A 21,149-nucleotide genomic window follows, 5' to 3' on the forward strand; every position below is an offset into this window, starting at 1 on the left:
AGGAAAAAGAAAACACCCCGCAAAACATAAGGATAAATAAAACATCATCACCGAAAAACATAGCCAGAGAGAGAAAATGTGTAGAGAGGAAAACATAATTTTACCAAACCCATAACAACATCATTTTATTTTCAACTTTTCAAAAGAGGACAAAAAGTGGGCTTGTGAACACCAACCGACCAACCAACCATCATGAGAGTGCAAAGGACAGAGCATAAAACATGAACCGTTTGGAGAGTGGGTGGTGGAAAACCCCATCGACCGCACTCGGGCCCACTCAAATCGGGAATACGTGGAAAAATTTCATAACCATTTGAGTTACTCTGCTTGCAGGGTTAGGGAGTAGATGACGGAAAAGAGAAATAGGTTCAGTTAAAAGTGCTGATAATATTTTAATCCACTCGTTCGTCAAAAAATTCCCATCAAATCGGGGACCATATTTTTTCAAGATTTTTCTTCAAAATCATTTTAAGCTGAAGTAATTTTAATGTGATACATTCTGGCCTTTATTTTTATTTTTTTTTATGTTATAGACAGCTGATTCAATTGTACATAACCAGCGTAAATCAATTAAAAGGTTTATGAAAACACGTTTTTTACTTTTTATTTTTCTTTTAAATTTACGTATATTATGATCGACATAAAACATTATTTTTAATAATCCAGAAATTCGGCCTTCGAATTCTTTGTTTAACATCTTGAGCTCTTTTCAAATGTGATGACATGAAATCAACATTTTAATGATTTTTTCTCGAAAATATCAGAAAATTTCAATAGAGTTTATTTTTTGAAAAATTATCCAATTTGAAAGTTGTCTTTTTTACCCTCCAAAACATATCGAAAATTGATTATTTTAAAAATTAACCCTCTACTGCCAAAAATTTTTTTTCGAAAATTTTAATTTTCTCGTGTTCAGGAGGTCATTTTGAGCAACTCTTGTTCTACGAAAAACTGCACCTCTCTTGTTTTATGTTTTTCTTGTTTCATTTTTAGTTTTTTTAAATTTGCATTTATCATGTTTAGTTTATGTTTGCTTTTGGTAGTTTTTGGCCTATTCTACCACCTCCTATCATTACATTTTGCCTATCTTATTTTTTCATGTTTTTACAGTCACTTTTTCAATTTTTTGCTTGTTTTTCACATTTTCTGCTATAAAATGGCACCATTATCATTAAAATTGTAAAAAAATGCGTGGAGTCTGTGACACTAGAAAAATTACTAAAAACTTCTTTTTTATCTAAAAAAAAGGAAATAATAGTGAAAAACACAGCCAAAGTTGACCCCTAAAAAAAGGACATTTCTAAAAACATTGGCAAAGTCACATTAAACAAGAAAAAACTTCCAACCCATAAATTATCTAAAATTTTAAGAGTTATTCTTTCCAATGCTTTTTAAATATCAAAAATTGGTTGAAAAATTGATTTTTGGCGATTTTTTAAATCGAAGCTCGTATAAAGGCGGGGTTGGGTTGTAGAGGGTTAAAAGTGCTGATATGTAGTATTGTAATCCACTCGTTCGTCAAAAAATTCCCATCAAATCGAGGACCATATTTTTTCAAGGTTTTCTTCAAAATCATTGTAAGCTTTTAAAATAACTTCTTCATCTTCAGCCTTTTTCAAATGTTTGACATGAAATCAACATTTTGATGATAATTTTCGAAAATAATAGAAAATTTCATTAGAGTTTAATTTTTGAAAAAATATCGAAGATTTATTGTTTCAAAATAAGTATTGTTGCACCATTTTTTTTTTTGTGTTGAAAAGGGAAATAAAATAAGTATTTTTTTGGCCAATTAACCTACAACTTTGCCTAAGACGCCATAAATTGATCAAACATTCGTTCTCAAAATTTTTAATTTGGGTTTTTGTGTGGAGATTTAGGCAAATGCAAAAAAAAACAAGTCATCAATTCCAAACGGGCTTTTTTCTGGAAATATGCTTTTTCAATTATGCCTATTTAAATTTATTACATTATGGCCGTTGCAAAAAAAAATCAAAGTTTATGTCGCCCCCTTAAAAATTGCTCAAAAAACGGGGCAATTTTTTTTCAAAATACCTTAAATTTATTATGAAAATAGAAATAAAAATAGTCTTTTCCACTGAAAACAGTCTAAAATACATGTTTCTGCATTGATTATTATAATTTGCATGTTTGGGCTCTATTATTTTTTAAAAAATGAAATTCCGGTGTATAGCACCGTAAAAACCCTTTTTTCCAAAAAAGCTTTGTCAATACTTAGATAATTTGGAAACAAATGGTGGCAAAACAACTGAACAGGTATGTATTATGCATTCTAAAACACATTTTCATTGAAATATTTTTTATAGTTAATATTTTTTTAAAATTTTTGCTACGGCCTTTATTGAGAATGAAAAAATAACTGTTATGGCAATTTAAAATGAATTCGAAATTTATTGCTCACGTGCTCCAATAATTGTTTATTTTATTTGCTCCCCCCCCTTATTTTTTTACGATAATTTGCACTATTTACTAAATAAATATTCAGAGTGTTAAGTTAATAATTGCTTTTATTTTATATAAAGTTTCATGTTTTCATGTTTTAAAGTTTTTTTTTAATCTGAAAGTTGTTCTTTTCTGCAAATAAACAAAACTATAATTGCAGGCATTTGATATACTTTAATTTAAATTTATTATTTTTAACATGTTTGTTAAACCAAAATAAAAGTTACTTTAGTTCGATAAAAACTTATTAAAATTTTAAATAAAATAATCTCATTTTATTAATTGTCATGGACTTATAAAAATTTGTCCCTAAATTCACCTAGATACCCTAAAATAAATTTAACCAAAACTTACCTTAGAAACAAGCTGGGTTTTTTGCAAATATTTGATTTGGCAAATTCTTTTTTAAATGTTGATTAGTTTATTTACCTAAAAAACTAATTTAACTTACTTCAAAAAGGTAATACTTAACCATAGATTTTTTCAACCTCTTCAATCATCCGTTTCTATACTGTTTACCATGAAAAGTTTGACATTAACCCAAAGAGACCTAATAAAATTGGTCTATATTTAGTGCTGTTTGGTAAGAGCAAAACTAAGTTTTAAGCCCTTACGTAGAACAAAATAACATAACAATTTGAAAAAGTTCTGTGACAAAAATTTAAAAAAAAACACGGTCCTCTTTTACAAAATTATAAAACAAATTGCTTAGTTGCGCTAAAATCATTTTGGAATTCTGCTTTGTTCAAGACGGGATTTCCTTTTTTAATGGATTAAAGTTTATTTAAAAAATATATATTTGACTAAGTATATATTTTTTCGAATGAAAAAAGGTGTTTTCCTGTATAGGTTCAGTTAAAAAACAGCGATCACAAACATTTTCACAAATACAAAATACAAGTCCCACACGTTCAATGGTATTCGCCAAATAAAGAAAAACTCCACAGAAAAGGAAAAAAAAACTCAGCAAAGCGAGGAGAAAATCTTCATTACAATTGCTTGAGTTTCCACACTTTCCTACCTAGTCTCGGAGATAAAAAGCCGCCTGAACCTGAAGCATGGACGGGGCCGGTTTTGTGCGGTTTTCGTGGGCGGGACGAAAAAAGTTTATCACAGTTTTTCCTTTTCACTGTTCCCAGTCGATTTTTCCCGGTTATTTTTTTTTGTTGTGTGTGTCGCTTTGCCGGTATTTCTCAGCTTTTTTTTTTTGTAAAAAAAAAGTTTATTTAGAGCATTATAATTTGTACATGGTTTACATTGAATAGCATAAGTTTTGTCGAGAAATACAGATTTTTTGAACAGCTATACCAAAAATTGTTTATCGTTTACAATAAATATTATTAGAAATTGTTCTTCTTCTTTTTTTGAGCTTCAATGGCGCGTCTTCTTCTTTTTCGGGCGACCGGGTCCTCGTCGGCCCGAATTGGGCGCAGAGCCTCCAGGAGAGATATCACTTTCGCTCTCTGAGATGGTGTCCAAAGATGGCGATGTCTTCGGGTCCCGGATGGGAAAAGGGACCTTGAAATTGTTTTCCAAGATCATGTTAGCAGGCGTCAAAGAGATTGGCATCTCTTCATCATTGCTCTCTCGTTTCGAGTTGTCGTCTCCAGTGCCGATTCCGCTGAGCTCGTTTGTGATCTCAGTTGAGTGATTCGGCAAGATCGTCGCGGTGTCGGTCCCCGAGATACTGATGCAGTCGATTGGATTTGTTTGTGGTGGTGCAGTTTGGGTTTGCAAAACCGTGGTCGAGGTACCTTCGTTCACCACAACAGCGTAACTTTGTGGTGCAGTTGTCTGTGCGCTTTTCAGTCTTTCGCTGAGGTCGGCCTTCTGGCCGAGAAGTTTTTTGTTTTCAACACATGACATCCCTATGTGTTGAGTTAGTGTGCAGTGTCTGCACGTCGCTGGTTGACCTGTGTAGGTGACCAGAGTTAGTTCGTTTCTGATTGTAACGAACGACTTAATATGGCGGCGAAGCACCATCTTTGCAATCCGGATTCCTGACGATACGCCGCGGAATGCGAATTTTTCTCCCCAGACTGTTTCTTGGATGCTCAAGACATCACCGTAGTGCCGAAGATAGGCCACAATTTCGTCATCGGTGACGTTTTCGGAGAGATCGTGGATTTTGACCTCCACTCCCCCGTCCTCCATCATCAACCGAACTTTGACCTTGGTTTTGTTAATCACGAGCTCGTGCTTTTCGTTGTGCATAGCAACAATGTCTTGAGCGATTTTCAACTCACTGCACTTAACATGTGCGCAATTTTGCGCATGGTTGATCTGGAGCCTTTTCACTTGCTCTGGCCTCAAGGCCAGATTAACGTGCACAAACTTGTGCAGCTCTTCAAATGTTGGGCGTTTTGGGAAGTTCGATAGAAGCACCTTGAAGGTGTTCTCACGAGTTTGCACTTGAGACATAGTTGTGATGGCGAAGCACAAATTGATCACAATTTAGATGATTTGACGCGAATACTCGATTCCACACCCGATGGTGTGGAAAAGAAAGCAAAAAACACTTGAACAAAGGAACTCTGGTTTATGCGACTGGTCGCATCAAGAGAACGATGCGAACTAATTATATATTTGACTAAGTATATATTTTTTCGAATGAAAAAAGGTGTTTTCCTGTATAGGTTCAGTTAAAAAACAGCGATCACAAACATTTTCACAAATACAAAATACAAGTCCCACACGTTCAATGGTATTCGCCAAATAAAGAAAAACTCCACAGAAAAGGAAAAAAAAACTCAGCAAAGCGAGGAGAAAATCTTCATTACAATTGCTTGAGTTTCCACACTTTCCTACCTAGTCTCGGAGATAAAAAGCCGCCCGAACCTGAAGCATGGACGGGGCCGGTTTTGTGCGGTTTTCGTGGGCGGGACGAAAAAAGTTTATCACAGTTTTTCCTTTTCACTGTTCCCAGTCGATTTTTCCCGGTTATTTTTTGTTTGTGTGTGTCGCTTTGCCGGTATTTCTCAGCTTGAAATGCCTACACTGTTCGTTTGCCGGTGTGATTTTTCTTTGGGTTGGAGCTTTTTTTTTCGGTTGCATGCCGATGGTTCCAATTTTTTGTTCAGGGTTAGGTGGAGCTACAAAGCAGGTTGCCTTGTTTTGAAGTCGAAAGATAATTTAAATTTATTTGAACCCATTTGCGGTGGAATTTATCTTTTTGGGTCGTTCTTAAAGCTTTCGGGACAATATAAGAAGCTTAAAAAATTGCCTTTGGAAAAAGGCTTAATTATCATGGTATTTCATAGAAAGCCGATAGCTTGGGTTTGCTAAACTAAGAGTTCTCTGAAATAAACAGATCACATTTAGCACCGATGTTTGCCAAACAAGCAAGAGTCAATTAGGCAAAGCACAAATCGCTCTCGGAATAACAAATTGATGCAATTCATCGACACGGATCGCCACGAATTCGGAGCAAATCCTCTTATCGAATGTCACCCACATAGTCTGCTCAAAGTGGATCAAAATTATACACCGGTTGATGCCACCATCGCGTGACAATCTGTGCAATTTACCAAATTGGATGCGCGGGCCGACGACGACGGTGAGGTGCCCAAATCTGTCCATTTCGGAGAATTTTAATACCGCGGTTAAACGATCAGAAATGGACGACGAAACTCGCTGACACTAACGGCTTATCATTTAATTAGCACATCATAATCATTATCGTCAACGGAAATTCACTCGCCGAAAGTCAACACGACCCACGCGCATAATGCGACGCCACGGCGTGTTTATTGGAAGCTGCTTAAGTCGCGTCGCGATGGTGGTGGGGCATTTCCAAATTTGGTGGGATTTATCAATCGGTGAGCTTGAGCAGGCACTTAATGGGTTCGGGGTGAGCACATTTTGAAATTTGAGCCATTTGAGAGAGAGTTAAAGTGGGATTCATCGACAGAATAAGATATGAATATTGATTTAGTTGATCATTTCTCTAAAATGTGAGAATTTGATTTTTTTTTTAATTTGTTATTTGGCTGAAACTTTGTAATATGCTTAACTAACAGTCTAACAGTTTAAGCTTCCGTCTAAACTTAATTAATGTAACAAACTAATGCAATCAAATGATTTCTAATAATGCGGTAGAAAACTTATAACTATATTGAACGAAACATATTATGCACGGCTCAACATACAATTTAACAATTTTCTAAACTGTCTATACAAAAATGCTATCAAAATGTTCAAAATTAAGCATCTTAATACGGAGTTTCTGATCGATCTGATGTTTTCAAAAAGTTGTTGATATTGATGAGAAAAATTTGCTGACTTTTTGATAAAATTTTGCTTTTTCAGAAAAAACCCCGAGCATGGGTAAATAACAAGTGAAATGTGTAATAATACCTTTTCTGGTATCAATACCATTTTTTTGTATTCCTGGACCCTTTAAAATGTGTCTTAAGGATTATGCAAGAGCAAAATTTGGTATCATACCAATTTAAGGTTTTATTTTGATATTGCAAAATTGCAGAATTTGTCAATGGTCGGACACCACATTTGGTGTTCTTTTAGTATTACAGTATTTTATCAAATTCCTCTGAAACTTTGGGAAAATTTTGACCAATTTTGACAAAATATTTAATTTACGCTAAAATGATGTCTCACAGCGAATGATTTCATTGAAAACCGGAAATTTCAAACTTGATTTTAAACATTTTTGATATACCCCCTAAAGAAATGACTTGAAATTGTGGAAAATTTTCTTAGTCAGGATACCACATTTTAGTATTTTTTTTTTATTAAATACTATGGAAAAAATGCAACAGTGCAAAGCATTCATTAACTTCCTTCCCCAAACGTTACCCCACCGATTTGTTTATAATTCATTTAACATTTCCGCTGTGCCATTTCCAGCATCCGTAGGCTATTTTACATTTTTGCAGCCCGAGCAGCGCTCCTCGACTCAACAGTCTGAATTACATCAACCGAACGCAGAAGGACGAGCAGCATCCTTCCAGATCCGTTCTCCTTGATATTCCATACAACACTAGCAAAAACGATCCGATTTAGCTTACCGCCGCCGCCATTGCGTTCATTCAGAGCCGAGTGTAGTGCAGATGAATGAGCGCGCCTGAGAAAAAGTGCACATTCAGCTTGGGAAAGCTTGGCGTTGCCGGCATTTTGCTTTCTGAGCTCTGCTCATCATAATTCAGTGCAAACAAATTGGAAAGGTGAAATTTTGATAAAAATTAAACTTTCCGGAAAATTTCAACTCCCCTTTTTTCCGCCCTTTTCAATTATTAGCACCGAAATTCCCGTCCTGACAACGCTGCAACTTTTTGTTACCACTTTTCTTCTCCCGCACGAGCGCGAGCGTCTTCCCGGAAAAGCTGTAAATAAAAATATTTTCATTTTTCATAATTATCATAATAAAATACAGCGCGTCGCTGAGGGACTGACTGGGGCTGGAAAACGCGCGGTGGAAAGTGGATAAACCCGAGCTGAGCTCGCTTTTCTCCGCACAGCAAAACTAACTTTTGAGGAAAATTGTTGCTGCGGTTGGAATTGCAAGGTCATGAATAGGGTAACTGGAACATGTTTTGACAATTTGATTGAATTTTGTTTAAAAACCTTATTTTTTGTTCTTTGTGATTATAAAATATGGATTAAAAAACTTAATGAGTATCATAAAATCTGACGAAAAGATCAAATTTGGGCACCCTTTTTTCAACGCTTGTCAATGCTTTCTCTAAAGAAAATATCGCCAGAGAAACCCTGGAAAAACTGGTCGAAACCACAACAGTTATGACTGTTGTGAAAGTGAATTGAAGTTGATGATGGCTCGTTCTGTTTATGAAAAAACAACCGATGCGCCACATGTAAACATTTACACTCTTTAGGATGTTTACAGTAGCTTTTGGCAGGTTAAACTGATTGTTTTTTCTAGTGTGAAATTGATACGTCTAGTAAAAACAAGAGAGATGAGTGGAGCAGTACCTATATGGACAGCTGGAAATACTTCGTAGATAACCTCAACAGTTTTTGCTCAATATTGTTAATATTTATTATTGTTTATGCTAGACAAGAGCGGCAAAATACATTCATAGTATGCAGAACTTGAAACTCTTAAGGGAACATGAAATGACTCTCCCTTACCGATGCAATTTAATATCAATTCTTTAAACCATATTTAAATTTTGTTTTCAGTCGTATATTTTTAAACAAATTAGCATTTTTAAATGGAGGCCTATGCAAATTGTATTTTAATCTTATTTAAGAAAAAATCCCAAAAAATTAGAGGGCGAAAGATGGCCTCAAAATATGATCTTCATTTATAAAACTTGTACGATTGATTGTGAACTTTTCAAAATGCATTGTGTTGTTTTGATGTGTATTCATTTTTATATTTTTAATCAAATAAGGTACGTTTAGACTCTTTGCATTTTTTTTCGAAATTTTTGGACCACAGATCGATAAAAAATCAGGAAGTTATTTTTTTTAAATGTAAATTAACTGATATGTGTTTTGAAAATTTTAGGTTGAAAAAAACATTACAGAACTAAGAAAAAAATATGCTGAAAAAAATTGAAAACTCACGGATATAAGAATGAATAGTTTTGTGAGAATATAAAATAATTTATATAATTCTTCAATTGTGACTTTTGTCATATCTTTGTTAAAATTTTAATGTATTTTTCTCTCTCTTTCGACCGACTGTCTTTTCGACACACATATTTTTGAATTCTGATTTTTCTCTATTTTGATCATTCCTTCTTGTACTTTTTACTTCTCATTTTCAAGGGGTCATTTCGATATTTTTTTGATTAATTCGAGCATTTGTCAACCTACGTCAATTATTTGATTTTTCAACTAAAACAAATCGAATTTTCAATGTTTAATTAGAGTAAAGAGTAGTTAAAAAGGTGCAGATGATAATTTTTTGGCATTTGATGATAATTCGCAAATTGAGCAAGAATCATTCAAAATAAGTGTCGCTTAGGGCCTTTTGAAAAGTTTTATTTATGAAGTTTATACCCTATACAACTGTTTTATTTGTATTAAACATTGTTTTTAGCATTTCAAAAGTTTTAAAAGAAAAAAACTTAATTTAATTTAAAAGCATACAACATTTCACTGAAAAAAAACTGACTACAACATGATTTTCGAAATTTCGAAGCAAATAGTATCACAAAATGTTTTAAACATCCTAATAATTATGATACTATCGATTTATGGTCCCAAAATTAAAAATTTGCGAAAATATTAAAAAGTCTTTATTTTGTTAAAAATCAAATCTAATCTAATCTAATCTAATCAAATCAAATCTTATCTAATCTAGTCTTATCTAATCTATTGTAATCTTATCTAATCTAATCTAACCTTAGCGCAACAATAATTCCTGAAGCATCCTGAAGAATAACTTCCAACATCCTGTTTTTTTTTACTAAAATGCCTCCTGGCATGCGTAAAGTTATTCGCAATGATGATTCTTTGAAATTAATTGACTTTGGGCACAAATGTTCAAGGAGAAATACAAAAAAAACTGTTTGCGATGTAAAAACGTTTGTTCACGTTTTTCTGAAAGAACTGTCGTTTCGAGTTATTAGTCACTCGAAGTTTGAGAAAAATCGTAAATTTTCAATTTTTTTTGAAGTATACATTTCCTAAAAATATTGAAGATTGGTTTTCTCGTTTTTTTGAAAACATAGAAAAAATAAACAAAGAAAAATATAATTTCAGTTCTCTTTGTCACATTCTAAAAGCACTTAATTTTCAAATGCCGATATCTCAGAAACTGATGGTCCAATCTTTGATAATTTTTAAATAAAATTGATTTTTGATACTGAGCAGTTCTCTCAGATTTCGATCATTCGATTTTTTTTTGTATTTTTTAATCTGACTGAAACTTTTTTGGTGCCTTCGGTATGCCCAAAGAAGCCATTTGGCATAATTAGTTTGTCCATATAATTTTCCATACAAATTTGGCAGCTGTCCATACAAAAATGATATATGAAAATTCAAAAATCTGTATCTTTTGTAGGAATTTTTTGATCGATTTGGTGTCTTCGGCAAAGTTGTAGGTATGGATACGGACAACTCTCTTTTTTTCTACCGCGTTTCAATTTTTTTTTTTAAATCAAGACTAACATTTTTAAAGGGCCAAACATTCAATATTACGCCCTTTAAAAATGTTAGTCTTGGTTTAAAAATGAAAAAAAAATTCGAAAAGATCGGAAAATTTCACGAATGTTTCATATTTTAACATTGTAAATCGGACCATTAGTTGCTGAGATATCGACATTTGAAAATTGTGGGTTGTTTGGGTGAGACTTAGAAAACATCAAATTTCCTGTTTTTAAACCTTTGCATGGCAATATCTCAGCAACTAAGGGTCGTATCAATAAAGTTCAAGAAAGCAAAATATAGAGAATTTTTCTCAGCTTTTCAAATTTTGTTTTTCAAAACTGGGCAAACATGTGCACTTATTCAAAAAAATTATAAACTGCGACTATTTAAAAAAAAGTCACCTAAAAATGGATTTCACTTTAAAACGATGCACTTTATCAAAACTGCTCTAAAATACTTTTTGATTGCAAATTTGATTTTACATCGAAAAATTAAATTGAAAAATTTTTGCGACCAATATTTCGATTTTTGGAAAAAACAGTATTGATTCAAAAACTCATAACTCGGTCAAAGAATTTTTGCACAACCTGGAAATTTCTGAAAAGTTGGCATTTGATGACCTCTAAAAAAAAAATTAAAAACAGTGTTTTTTTGCAAATCAAGTTTTAGTGACAAAAAATTAAATAAAAAATCAGCAAATTTTTTTTTACCGTGTATCATTTCCAGAGTTGTCCGTATCCATACCTACAACTTTGCCGAAGACACCAAATCGATCAAAAAATTCCTTCAAAAGATACAGATTTTTTAATTTTCATGCATCATTTTTGTATGGACAGCTGCCAAATTTGTATGGACAATTATATGGACAAACTAATGATGCAAAATGGCTTCTTTGGGCATACCGAAGGCACCAAAAAAGTTTCAGCTGGATTAAAAAATACCAAAATTAAAATTGAAGAAAAAAGACCGATTTCGTAGAGAATTGCTCTACTTGGAAAATTTATAATTGTTTACTGTTCGATGCAACTTAATATTCAATGGAGATTTAGAATTTTCATAGAGGGTCAACAGAAATGCTTTTCCATTTCAACATTTTTTTATGATGACCTCTTTGCTTGAAGCGTACTCCACTTTTCCCAGCTTCCATTTAGCTAAAATATTTTAAAAATGTATTCAACCTTCTAACAGAATATCTTCTCCATTCTCCCTTCCAGTTGAACTTCTTCGGAAGCATCCCACCAAGCCGTGCCCCGTCATCAGTGCAAATTCCGGACAAGGACGTCCCCGAGAACAGCAGCAAGCAAGCAAAAAAAAAAACACGAGAAAAGGGATTTATTTTAATCAACCCGGTCACATAAATCTGGTTTCACTTTTCCTGGCAGCAGCAGCAGCGGCAGCAGAAACAGCATCAGGCCAAGGCAGGCAGGATAAATTGCACCATGTTTGAATATTCAGAAGGACGTCGTCGTCGGCAGTGACACCGGGAAAAACAAACAAGAAGATTGAGGAAGGAAAAAAAATCACAAAATAAGGACAGCCTTAAGCCCGGGCGCCTAATGGAGCTCTAATCAACCGTGGAGGATTGGGTGGGATTTTGGGGGGTCCCTACTCTTCTGGTTCAACTTTGGTCACGTTTCCTGCTAGGATATTCTGTTTGAGAGTTTTTCTCCGGGATAAGTAGCGTGGGGGAAAAAAGGTGCAACCTCGGGATCGAAAACAAAATCAGGCAATCTGATTTGATTTCCATGTTTTGAGCTAGAGAGAGAGAAAAAGTGGAGGAAAAAAAAGTAATTCCAGCCGAAAATAGGCCGGATGGGGCCAAAGCGATGTGATTGTGTTGCAAATTTGACCGCAGGAAGTTCGTGAAACCGGGCACCGGAAATATCTGGAATTCGAATGTGCTCCCGAGAATCGTCATTTCCCGGAATTGGATCTTGTTCCACCTGAGGGGTTAAACGAGCAAAACTACAACCGGTGCTAATGAAATCGTGCGGAAATGTCCCTTCTAATGGTGGTGCGGAAACGGAAGAAAAAATGTGTCATTAAATTTCAACGAAGCATCTGAGGGGGCCAGATTAAGGAACCGCAAAGCCGCTGAAAACGTCCTTCGGGGTCAGGATCCATATTAAATCATCCTGTGTATGGTGCCATTTGCACCACGACGACCTTTCCAGTGTAGAGTAGTGTGAGTGTGTATTGGTGAGGGGGGGCTTAGGCCGGAAAAAAGCTAATAGTGGTGAACAAAGAAGAGGAAGAAAAATGGCGATCTACGTGACAAAGCAGTATTATTATTTATGGATCGTCATCAGTCTCGTCGGGATGCTGGAGCTGGGCGAGGTGGGCCGTCGAAGCGCCCTGGGAAGTGCCCTCGTCGTGCAGGCCGGTTCTGTCATTGGCGATGAAAATGGTGAGTTTGTTTTTGTTGTTGTTGATAACTTGACGACGACGGGGATGAAAGTTTTTTTTGCTGCTGTGAAGACAGCCAGGACAGGGATTTATGACCATTGTTTTCGGAGGATAATACACATGTGACCCTGCAGGATGAGCTGTTTTCTAATCTTCTTACTCCATGGAACACCCATTAGTTATCAAAGTTGTGTGAAGTGATTTGCACGATCGGAAGCGTTATTTAATGACGTGTGAAAATTGTTCAAGTTGTTCTTTTGTGCTGTTATATCCCATCGATCAATTTTGTGTTTGCACAATCTCATCAGTATCTTGTTTCCTGAAGTTTTTTTAGGCAGGTGATTTTTGAAATAATCAAAAAAATTAACAGATGTCAAGGGAGGAATCAATCGGTTGCGAGTCCAAAAAAAAAAAAATCATAATTTTGAAGAAAAATAGTTTACTATATAACATTATTCTTAAAAGAAAATTTGAGTTTTATTTTAAAATGTCCAAAGGAAAACATAAGAAATCCCACAGCATATATAACCTTTGAAAATCTCTAGAAATCTACAAAAACTTTTCGAAGAACAATAGAAGCTAAATATAACTTCCTTAAAAAAGAAAAAATCAAATGTTTTGAAAAAAGGGGACTCACAATTTTCATGGTTGACGGAATTACAACATAAAAAATTATCATGTTAAATTTTTTTTTGAAATTTGAATTAAAATTTAGATATTTCATAGTTTTCTAAATCACAGATATTCAACTTCAAAAATTAAGTCATCTCGTTTAAAATAAAAGAATGCAACAAACTTATACTATCGTAAGGTTTCAGAAAAATTGACTCTGTCCACAAGTTGAGCTAAAATTGAATTTAAAAATGCAATAGTAGTGACTCTCATTGGTGAAAAAAAAAACTATGTTTAGTGTTTCTAATTAATGTTTTTACACTTTTAAATTACGCCACAAATTGTATCCTCATCGTTATCAATTTAATGATAATTTCAAACCATTTTCCTCCCAAACTATAAAAAGTTTAACTTTTGAATATTTTTCAGTTAATATAGTTAAAAAGCAAAAGTTTTTTTTTACAATGTTTTTACAATACGTTTATTTTAATTTGTGATATTACTGTCAAAATCTTGAAAGACTTTCAAAACATCAAAGTTTTCCTTTTTGTATGATTTTATTCTTTATTGAATAACGATAACTTTAACCAGAATGTAGACATCCGTCATTCGCTTGAAGGATGGTTTAAGAATAAAATGTTTTTTTTTTCTCCCCTCCTTTATATTGTTTTTTAATGTTTTTTTTTTATTTATACCCCCTCCCCCTCCTTTATATTGCCGGATTTGCAAAAATATTTTCCTGCGTTGATAATTATTTGAGCATGATTGAACCAGTCTATAAATATTTCGCATGTTAGTAATATTTCGATATGCAAAAACAAATTTGTAAAAAAATGTTTTTTTAAACTAAGGATGAACAACAATCTTTATTATCTTTTCAGGAAAGAGCCATGGTTGAAAAGATGTAGAAAGTCATATGAATTCTATTAAAAAATAAGTTACTGATTTTAGAAAAAAAAACTTAAAAAATTGATACAATCAATATGAAAATGATATAAATTGATTAGAGCAATACAAATTTGCAATAAAATGCTTAGGCAAGTACAGTAACACTCCAAAATCAACAAAAATATGATCTTTAAAAAAAAACTGGAAACGGTTAAAGCCAAGAACTAAACTCAAAAAAAAATTATAAACGTTTTAATTTTCAAAGAAGCTACCTAAGAAAAACTAAAATTTCGCAAATATTTTTTCAATTTGTATTTTTTTTTATGTAGGCAGTACACCTATATCATTCGTTTTTCTTTGCAAGTCTCCATAATATTTTCCTGGCTGATCATACAAAATGGGTACTTAAATATATATGAAAATCTGTATCTTGAGAAGGGATTTTCTGATTGATTCGGCAAAGTTGTAGATTATAATTTAGACTGCTCTGAAAAATTGAAGCTTTAAGAAAATTAACACGTATCTTTATTTAACTCTTTTTTATCAAAACTGAATTCTCAAAATAAGTATTTTTTTTATTTTCTTGTTTTTTAATATGTTTTGCGAGATTCAAATAGACATCTTATGAGCCATAGTGCATGATGTTTAAAAGTCTGGTTTCGGGAGACTTTTAAAGTATATTCAAAACGTGAACCATTTTGAAGCAATAGTCTATTTTAGAATATAATTTTCGGTAATTTGAAAATTTTTGTTTTTCTAATATCTCATGGAATAAAGTTTGAAAAGCTGACAAAATTTCATACAACTCTCTGAGACTTTGAAAATCGGACAATTAGTTTCTGAGATACAGCCTCACAAATAATTCGAATCGATGAAAATAAGTTTTTCTAAGTGTTACTTAAAAAGCCTGTAATTTTCATCTGACGATATCTCGCAAATTATTGGTTCAATTGTTTAATGTTAATTTTTTTTAAATTATTTTAATTGAAATGATCAAAAAATTGCACAAAGATATCGACAGTTGAAAATCGCAGACTAATTAGGTGAAACATGGAAAAACTCATTTTTATCGATTCATATTCGGAGGTGTTTTTCTTTAAATTAGTATTTTAAAAATGCAATACAACAAAATACAAAAAAAAATCTATAAAAACATACAAACTCAATGCCATATTGTCTACATGGCAAGTTACCAGGAATTCGATCGAAAATAACTTCCTGGACGTAGGTATTTACAAAACCAGAATATTCCTGCCAGAAAGGCATCCACAAATATCCACAATTTACAGCTAATCCTCCCCATAAGCCAAAACCGTCCAATCACTCCGATGGTCATCTCCAGACCTCCATCAAGGAAGAAATCCATTTAATCTCCCAAGTGTCACACACGAGAGAAAGAGCGAGCGAGGACTAGTGCCTTTCAGTGAACGTAAAAACTTGATTTCATACTGCCTCCGCCCTCTGCCTTTTGCCACAGAAGAGGATTCCGATGAAAACTGTCACGTCCAGTTGACAGCGCTTCTGGAATGAATATTTGGGTCTTTTTTTCTTCGTCACCATAGTCGGTGTCGAGCAGAAAAAAAAAGATGACGATGACGACTTTCAATTCAATTTTTCGGTCCCTTTTCCCTTGCAAAGACTGCTGGCGCAAAAGATTTTTAGTGAATAACCTCCTCTCGTTCCTGACCTCCCCCCGCACACACTCACTTAAGATCCGTTGATAACGTTGTAATGAGCACGAGGAGTGTGAGAAGGACGAGCGCAAGAAGTACTACGACAAAAAACTGTCCAGCTGAGGCTTGTGGCCCGTGTCCACACAGGACAACATTCCGGTTTGACCTCAACGAAATGCGGTCTCTTTTTTCTCTAGTCGGTGGTCGGTGGCTTCTTTTACTCGCAGCAGGACACTTTTGCACTCGCTGGGAAAAGGGAAGCAAGGATCTGTTCCGGACCGAGTTATTATTTCTTAATTTCTGTCGCATTTCCTTTGTGCACGACTTCCTTTTTCGAGAAAGAAGCTGCAGTGGAATGCAAACATGGTCCGGCAATGAAAAGATGCCATTATGAATAATGAAGATAACGAGTTGGGGTTTTTTAGGAGGGGAAGTCACTGCGGATTTTAAGTTCTCTAACAAGCACAGAGCACAATGGAGATAATTTATCTGATAAGAAACATTTTATTAAGCAATTTATGGTTGAATTGCAATCGCTTTAAAAACCTTGTAGGGGAAATATACCCTTTCTAATCAAACACCTATCTTCGTCATATGGAGAGTTTGATGCTCGATTAAAGCTCCAAAAATATTATTTGGGCTATAAACTTACCAGCAACAGCACCGCCTCGAGTAAGCATGCAAAATTATGCCATTTACTGGCCAAAAAGATCAAATGCACTTTTGATCATGATTTCTATTTTGCGAGACCATTTCTCATCATTTTGGTGGCACACACATCCACACGCAAGATCAGAGGTTAACTGCTTTCAACGCGCTTATGATATAAAATTGCTACACCCAAAACTGGCAGCGCTAGTCCGAGAGAATGATGGTCTCGAGTCGAGAGAATAGTGGTACCATTCACGGACGCAGAGAACACAGCTCGAGATGGGCGATAGAACTATTCTCTCGAGGTTCATTTGCAAAAAAAGTTCATCCGTCAAACAAAAAACCAAAAGTGTCGACAACGGGAATCGAACCAGAGACCTTTGACAAACCAATCCAATGACTTAGCTGCCTCGGCCACCACAGCTTGGTGACCAAGGAGAAGTCAGAAGTCGATGTATGACACTTGTTGGAGATTTATTGACTCAACTAACGAATGAACTCATTTGTTATGATGGTGTGAGTTGGTACCATTATTCTATCGATTTTGGCACTGAGCCCTCAATAAATTTTGAGAGAACGATTATCTCGATTCTGAATTTTGGGTGTACCAACTACCGGCAACATGTTCTTTTGACCATTACTTAGTCACTCACTTGAAAAATAATCCCGAAAATGTAAATAATTAGCTAGCACCATCAAAAAAACAAACGCGCTAAGTCTTCTGACGTTTGAATTTTGAACACCCATTCCAATCGAAGGCTGAAAAAAGTCGAGCGAGAAGCGAAGGCAAATAAAGAACAAAGGGTGGCCACCAACACCACCAACATGCTGGTGCAGCGCCTGTTGGAGAGAGCAAGTGCTGCCAGGAAACTTTCGCTATAAATGCTACTTTTCGTGAGTGTTCGCTTAAAATTTCATCAATTTTGGCAGCACTAAGCAGACCCAAAAGAGCGCTGGAAGAAAAAAAGAATTAAGCTGAAAATAGAAAAATGGCCGTGGCCCAATGCACTCGACTGATTAGAATGCATTTTTGAATTTTTTTTTTAAATGCTTGTAAAAGGAATAGCATAACTTTTAATAAAAGTGAAAATAAGCAGAAATGTTCACAAAAAGTTGCTCTACTCGTTGGTGTACTTGGTTTTAGTGAATTTCAAGGAACAATCCTGATTATACAGCATCATTCAAACACGACCGCTTATTAGGCTTAAAATGGACATATTTCCCCTATTAACTTTTATTGCCTCCTCTTTTTTGCGATTTTTCCTTGCTCAATTTTCCTCTTTACTTCGATGAATCCTTCAGTTTAGTTGATTGTGGTACTATTGATATGTAAGTACAGTCCAGACTCGATTAAGACCTCGGACATTTTTTACTTTGGATAGTCGAATCAACTTTTTTTTTTGCTTTTCTTGATTCGAGTCATACACTGAAATAAAAAAAGTGCCAAATTCCTGAATTGTAGGAATTTTGGCACCTTTCCTTATTTAGTAATTGGGTTTTTTGGATTACTTAATAAGAAAAGGAGGAAAAATTCCTAGAATTTCGGAATTTGGTACTTTTTTTTCAGTGTAGATCTCTAGTACAGTACATATTCGATTATCCGAAGTTTCGATTATCCGAAGTTCGATTACCCGAAGGTTTATACGGGATTTTCATAATCGAATTACGAACAAAAAATATTTTTTTCGTGTTTTTCTTTTTCTTGTTTTAAACATCAAATTCGAGTTCTGCAACCCCATTTTAGTCAAATTTGAATAGTTGATTGCCTACTAAATAATAAAATGTATTTTTTCAATACTTCAACACCGCCATATTGGCCGCCATCTTGAATTTAAAAGTTTTAAATCACTTTAACGTAGTTTAGGGGTCAAACTTAAGCGCGAAAATAAAAAATTAGGCATCGATTTTTTTTCGTGATTCGATTATCCGAAGTTAAATTTGTCTAAGGCCTTCGGATAATTGCTCTAAAGTGATTTGGATTTTTTTAAGGGTGCGCACATTAACCAAGGAAGCTGTTGTCTCCTTCTTCAAAAATTATCAAAATTACGGACACAATCCTGCAGACAAACCCTTTTGACTTACTCGTGCTCTTTGCAGCACAAAAGGTCATTTCTAATTAAGATGTCACCGTCAGCTAAAATCATAAGACAAGCGCGCATCCTTCCACGAGGCCGGCTGAGATATTCCTTTTTATGCTGTGTGTACTTTAACCTCACCTTCAGCGAATATGCTGCACAATTCATGACAAAACGTCGAGTCCTTGTTTGTGCTCGACAAAAGCTTCCCCTAGAGGTGAGAGATCAAAGAAAAGCTTCCACATCGAGAGGTATCCCAACAAAGTCATACCAAAAGGGAGAAGCTATTTGTTTGACTTAACCCCTGCCCCGTACCAGCATGATCCGTCATTGTTTTTCCTGAAGATATTTACAGAAAAAAATGTGCTTCAAATGGGAAAAATTGTAAAACTGCTGAGAAATCGCTATCGATTCCGGTGTAGCACAGCTTCCTCACACGGGATATGTGTGACCAAGGTTGACTCTCTGTCTCGTTGAATTTTGTCATGATCCTTTAAGCAGATTAAGTCCTCTCTTGTCCGGGTGTTGCTTCCACTTCACTTAACTCGGTAAGTCAGCAGCGTGTCTCCGGTGCTCAGAAGTTGTTTGTCTTGTAGGAGGTTAATCCGAGATGTTTTTGTTTTTCTCCTTTCTCTTGGACAGCTGCGTTGAAGAACTCTTTTTTCCGTTCGCCGACATCGACGTTATTTATTCATCTGTTATTCTCCGTCTCTAACTTCGTTTTCCAAATCTCATTCACCGAGCGGCGACTCAACGACCAATTGAGGAGAGCGAGAAATTTCTCCGTGTGAAACTCAATTCATTAGAAGCCCCGTTTGTCTTCGTCCTAGTCCGTGGGATTCTCGAATCTTTCTTTTAGTTTTGATGCCGCCGACGGGCTTGGAGTGGAATTGTGATTGTTCACCGACTTTCATTGATTTTCATGCCCATTTCACTTTAGTGGGTCATATTTTACTGCATTTTATTGGGGTCCCCTGGCTGGATTTCCTCGAATCATTCCCTTAACTGCTTTTTCATTCTATTATATTGGCCGACAATCTCCACCCCAAAAGGATGCCTCCTTGTTCCAGCAATAAAAGAAAATCAACTCTTGGCTCCATTATTACCACTTGAAGGGTCAGTGAAAAAGCAAACTAAAACTGGCAAAGTTCAGTCACTCCAGCGGGCAATTAAACGCAACTCAAGTGGCTTGTAACTCACTCAAGAATCTCGGCGAAGCGAACGGCAAGACTTGGAAGGCATCAAAGACGAACGAACTGCTGGAAGTCACGTCCACTTCCTTTTTCCGACGGGGACCACCCCCACCCACATTTCCACCAGCATCTGACGAGATTTTCTGCATCCCGAGAAAAGGCGCAATCTGCTTTTCCAAGAGCTGAAGAAGCGTTGCGTTGGTGGGGGGAAAATCCGCAACCATAAGACGCAGATTGAGTTCGAAATGGGTCTTCGTCGTCGTCGGCTTTAGGCTTCCGTGAAGGGAAAATTGACGCTCGGGAAAGTGGAAAAGTCGGGGAAAAAGGGTTTGTTCCTTTCCTTGTCGAAAATATGAAGCCGCGCGCTGGCAAAGATGTTCAGGACTGAATTTTCAATTACTCGTCTTGTTGAGATAAGGAAAAATGGACTTTTTTTTTAATGGAATCATCACAGTGCAATCGTGAGATGGAAACCAGACCAGCACAATGTAATTCCGTTGGTGCGGTTGGGGGGTTAAGTGGCATGAATAACACGGACATTTTTGAACCTACTCAGCTTGGTGTGGCCTGAAAAAAAGCCGAAAACTGCCGCATAATTCCCACCAGAGCTGTCCAATTTTCTCCGACCGACACAGACGCCATCAGCATCGATGAGTTTTATCATCTCGGTCTCTGGTTTCCTCCCCGGATGATGCTGCTGATGCTGTTCTTCCATCAGAAACAATTTTAATACCGGCTGCAGCAGTGGTTCTATAAAACCAGAAGCATCAGGCAATATGCTGCTACATTGGTTCGATAATCATCTCCGGTGCCGTCGTTGTGGGAATTATGCAGCACGTTCGATGCCGTGTTATTGGTTTCCCACTTTGGGGATGGAGCTGTTGGCTTTTTCGGGGGAAATTTTCTGTAAATTTATTCCGAGCGACTTCGGTTCGATTACTACAATTTGGTTTAACACCAACGGTTGTAGTACAATTGTTGTTTTATGTTGTCAATTAAAAAAAAAGTGATCAAACGATTATGTTGTTTGAAGTTGTCCGACGTTTCGGCTTGAGTTTGAAATAATGGTCAAACGCTATCATTCAAAACGTGTGTTGCAATTAGTTGTA

At 35.5% G+C, this 21,149-nt stretch overlaps 1 protein-coding gene across 1 annotated transcript in view; it reads left to right on the forward strand.

Annotated features, from left to right (window-relative positions):
• LOC120414327 (nephrin) overlaps positions 1-21,149 on the forward strand; it is a 258,628-nt gene that overhangs the window by 13,954 nt on the left and 223,525 nt on the right. Inside the window, exon 2 of the mRNA XM_039575467.2 lies at positions 11,757-12,949. Within this exon, the coding sequence (XP_039431401.1) occupies positions 12,802-12,949 (148 nt within the window). The 5' untranslated portion in view covers positions 11,757-12,801. The remainder of the gene's footprint in view (positions 1-11,756; positions 12,950-21,149) is intronic.

The sequence above is a fragment of the Culex pipiens genome, chromosome 3 (assembly GCF_016801865.2).
Source record: "Culex pipiens pallens isolate TS chromosome 3, TS_CPP_V2, whole genome shotgun sequence".
Lineage (NCBI taxonomy): Eukaryota > Metazoa > Arthropoda > Insecta > Diptera > Culicidae > Culex > Culex pipiens.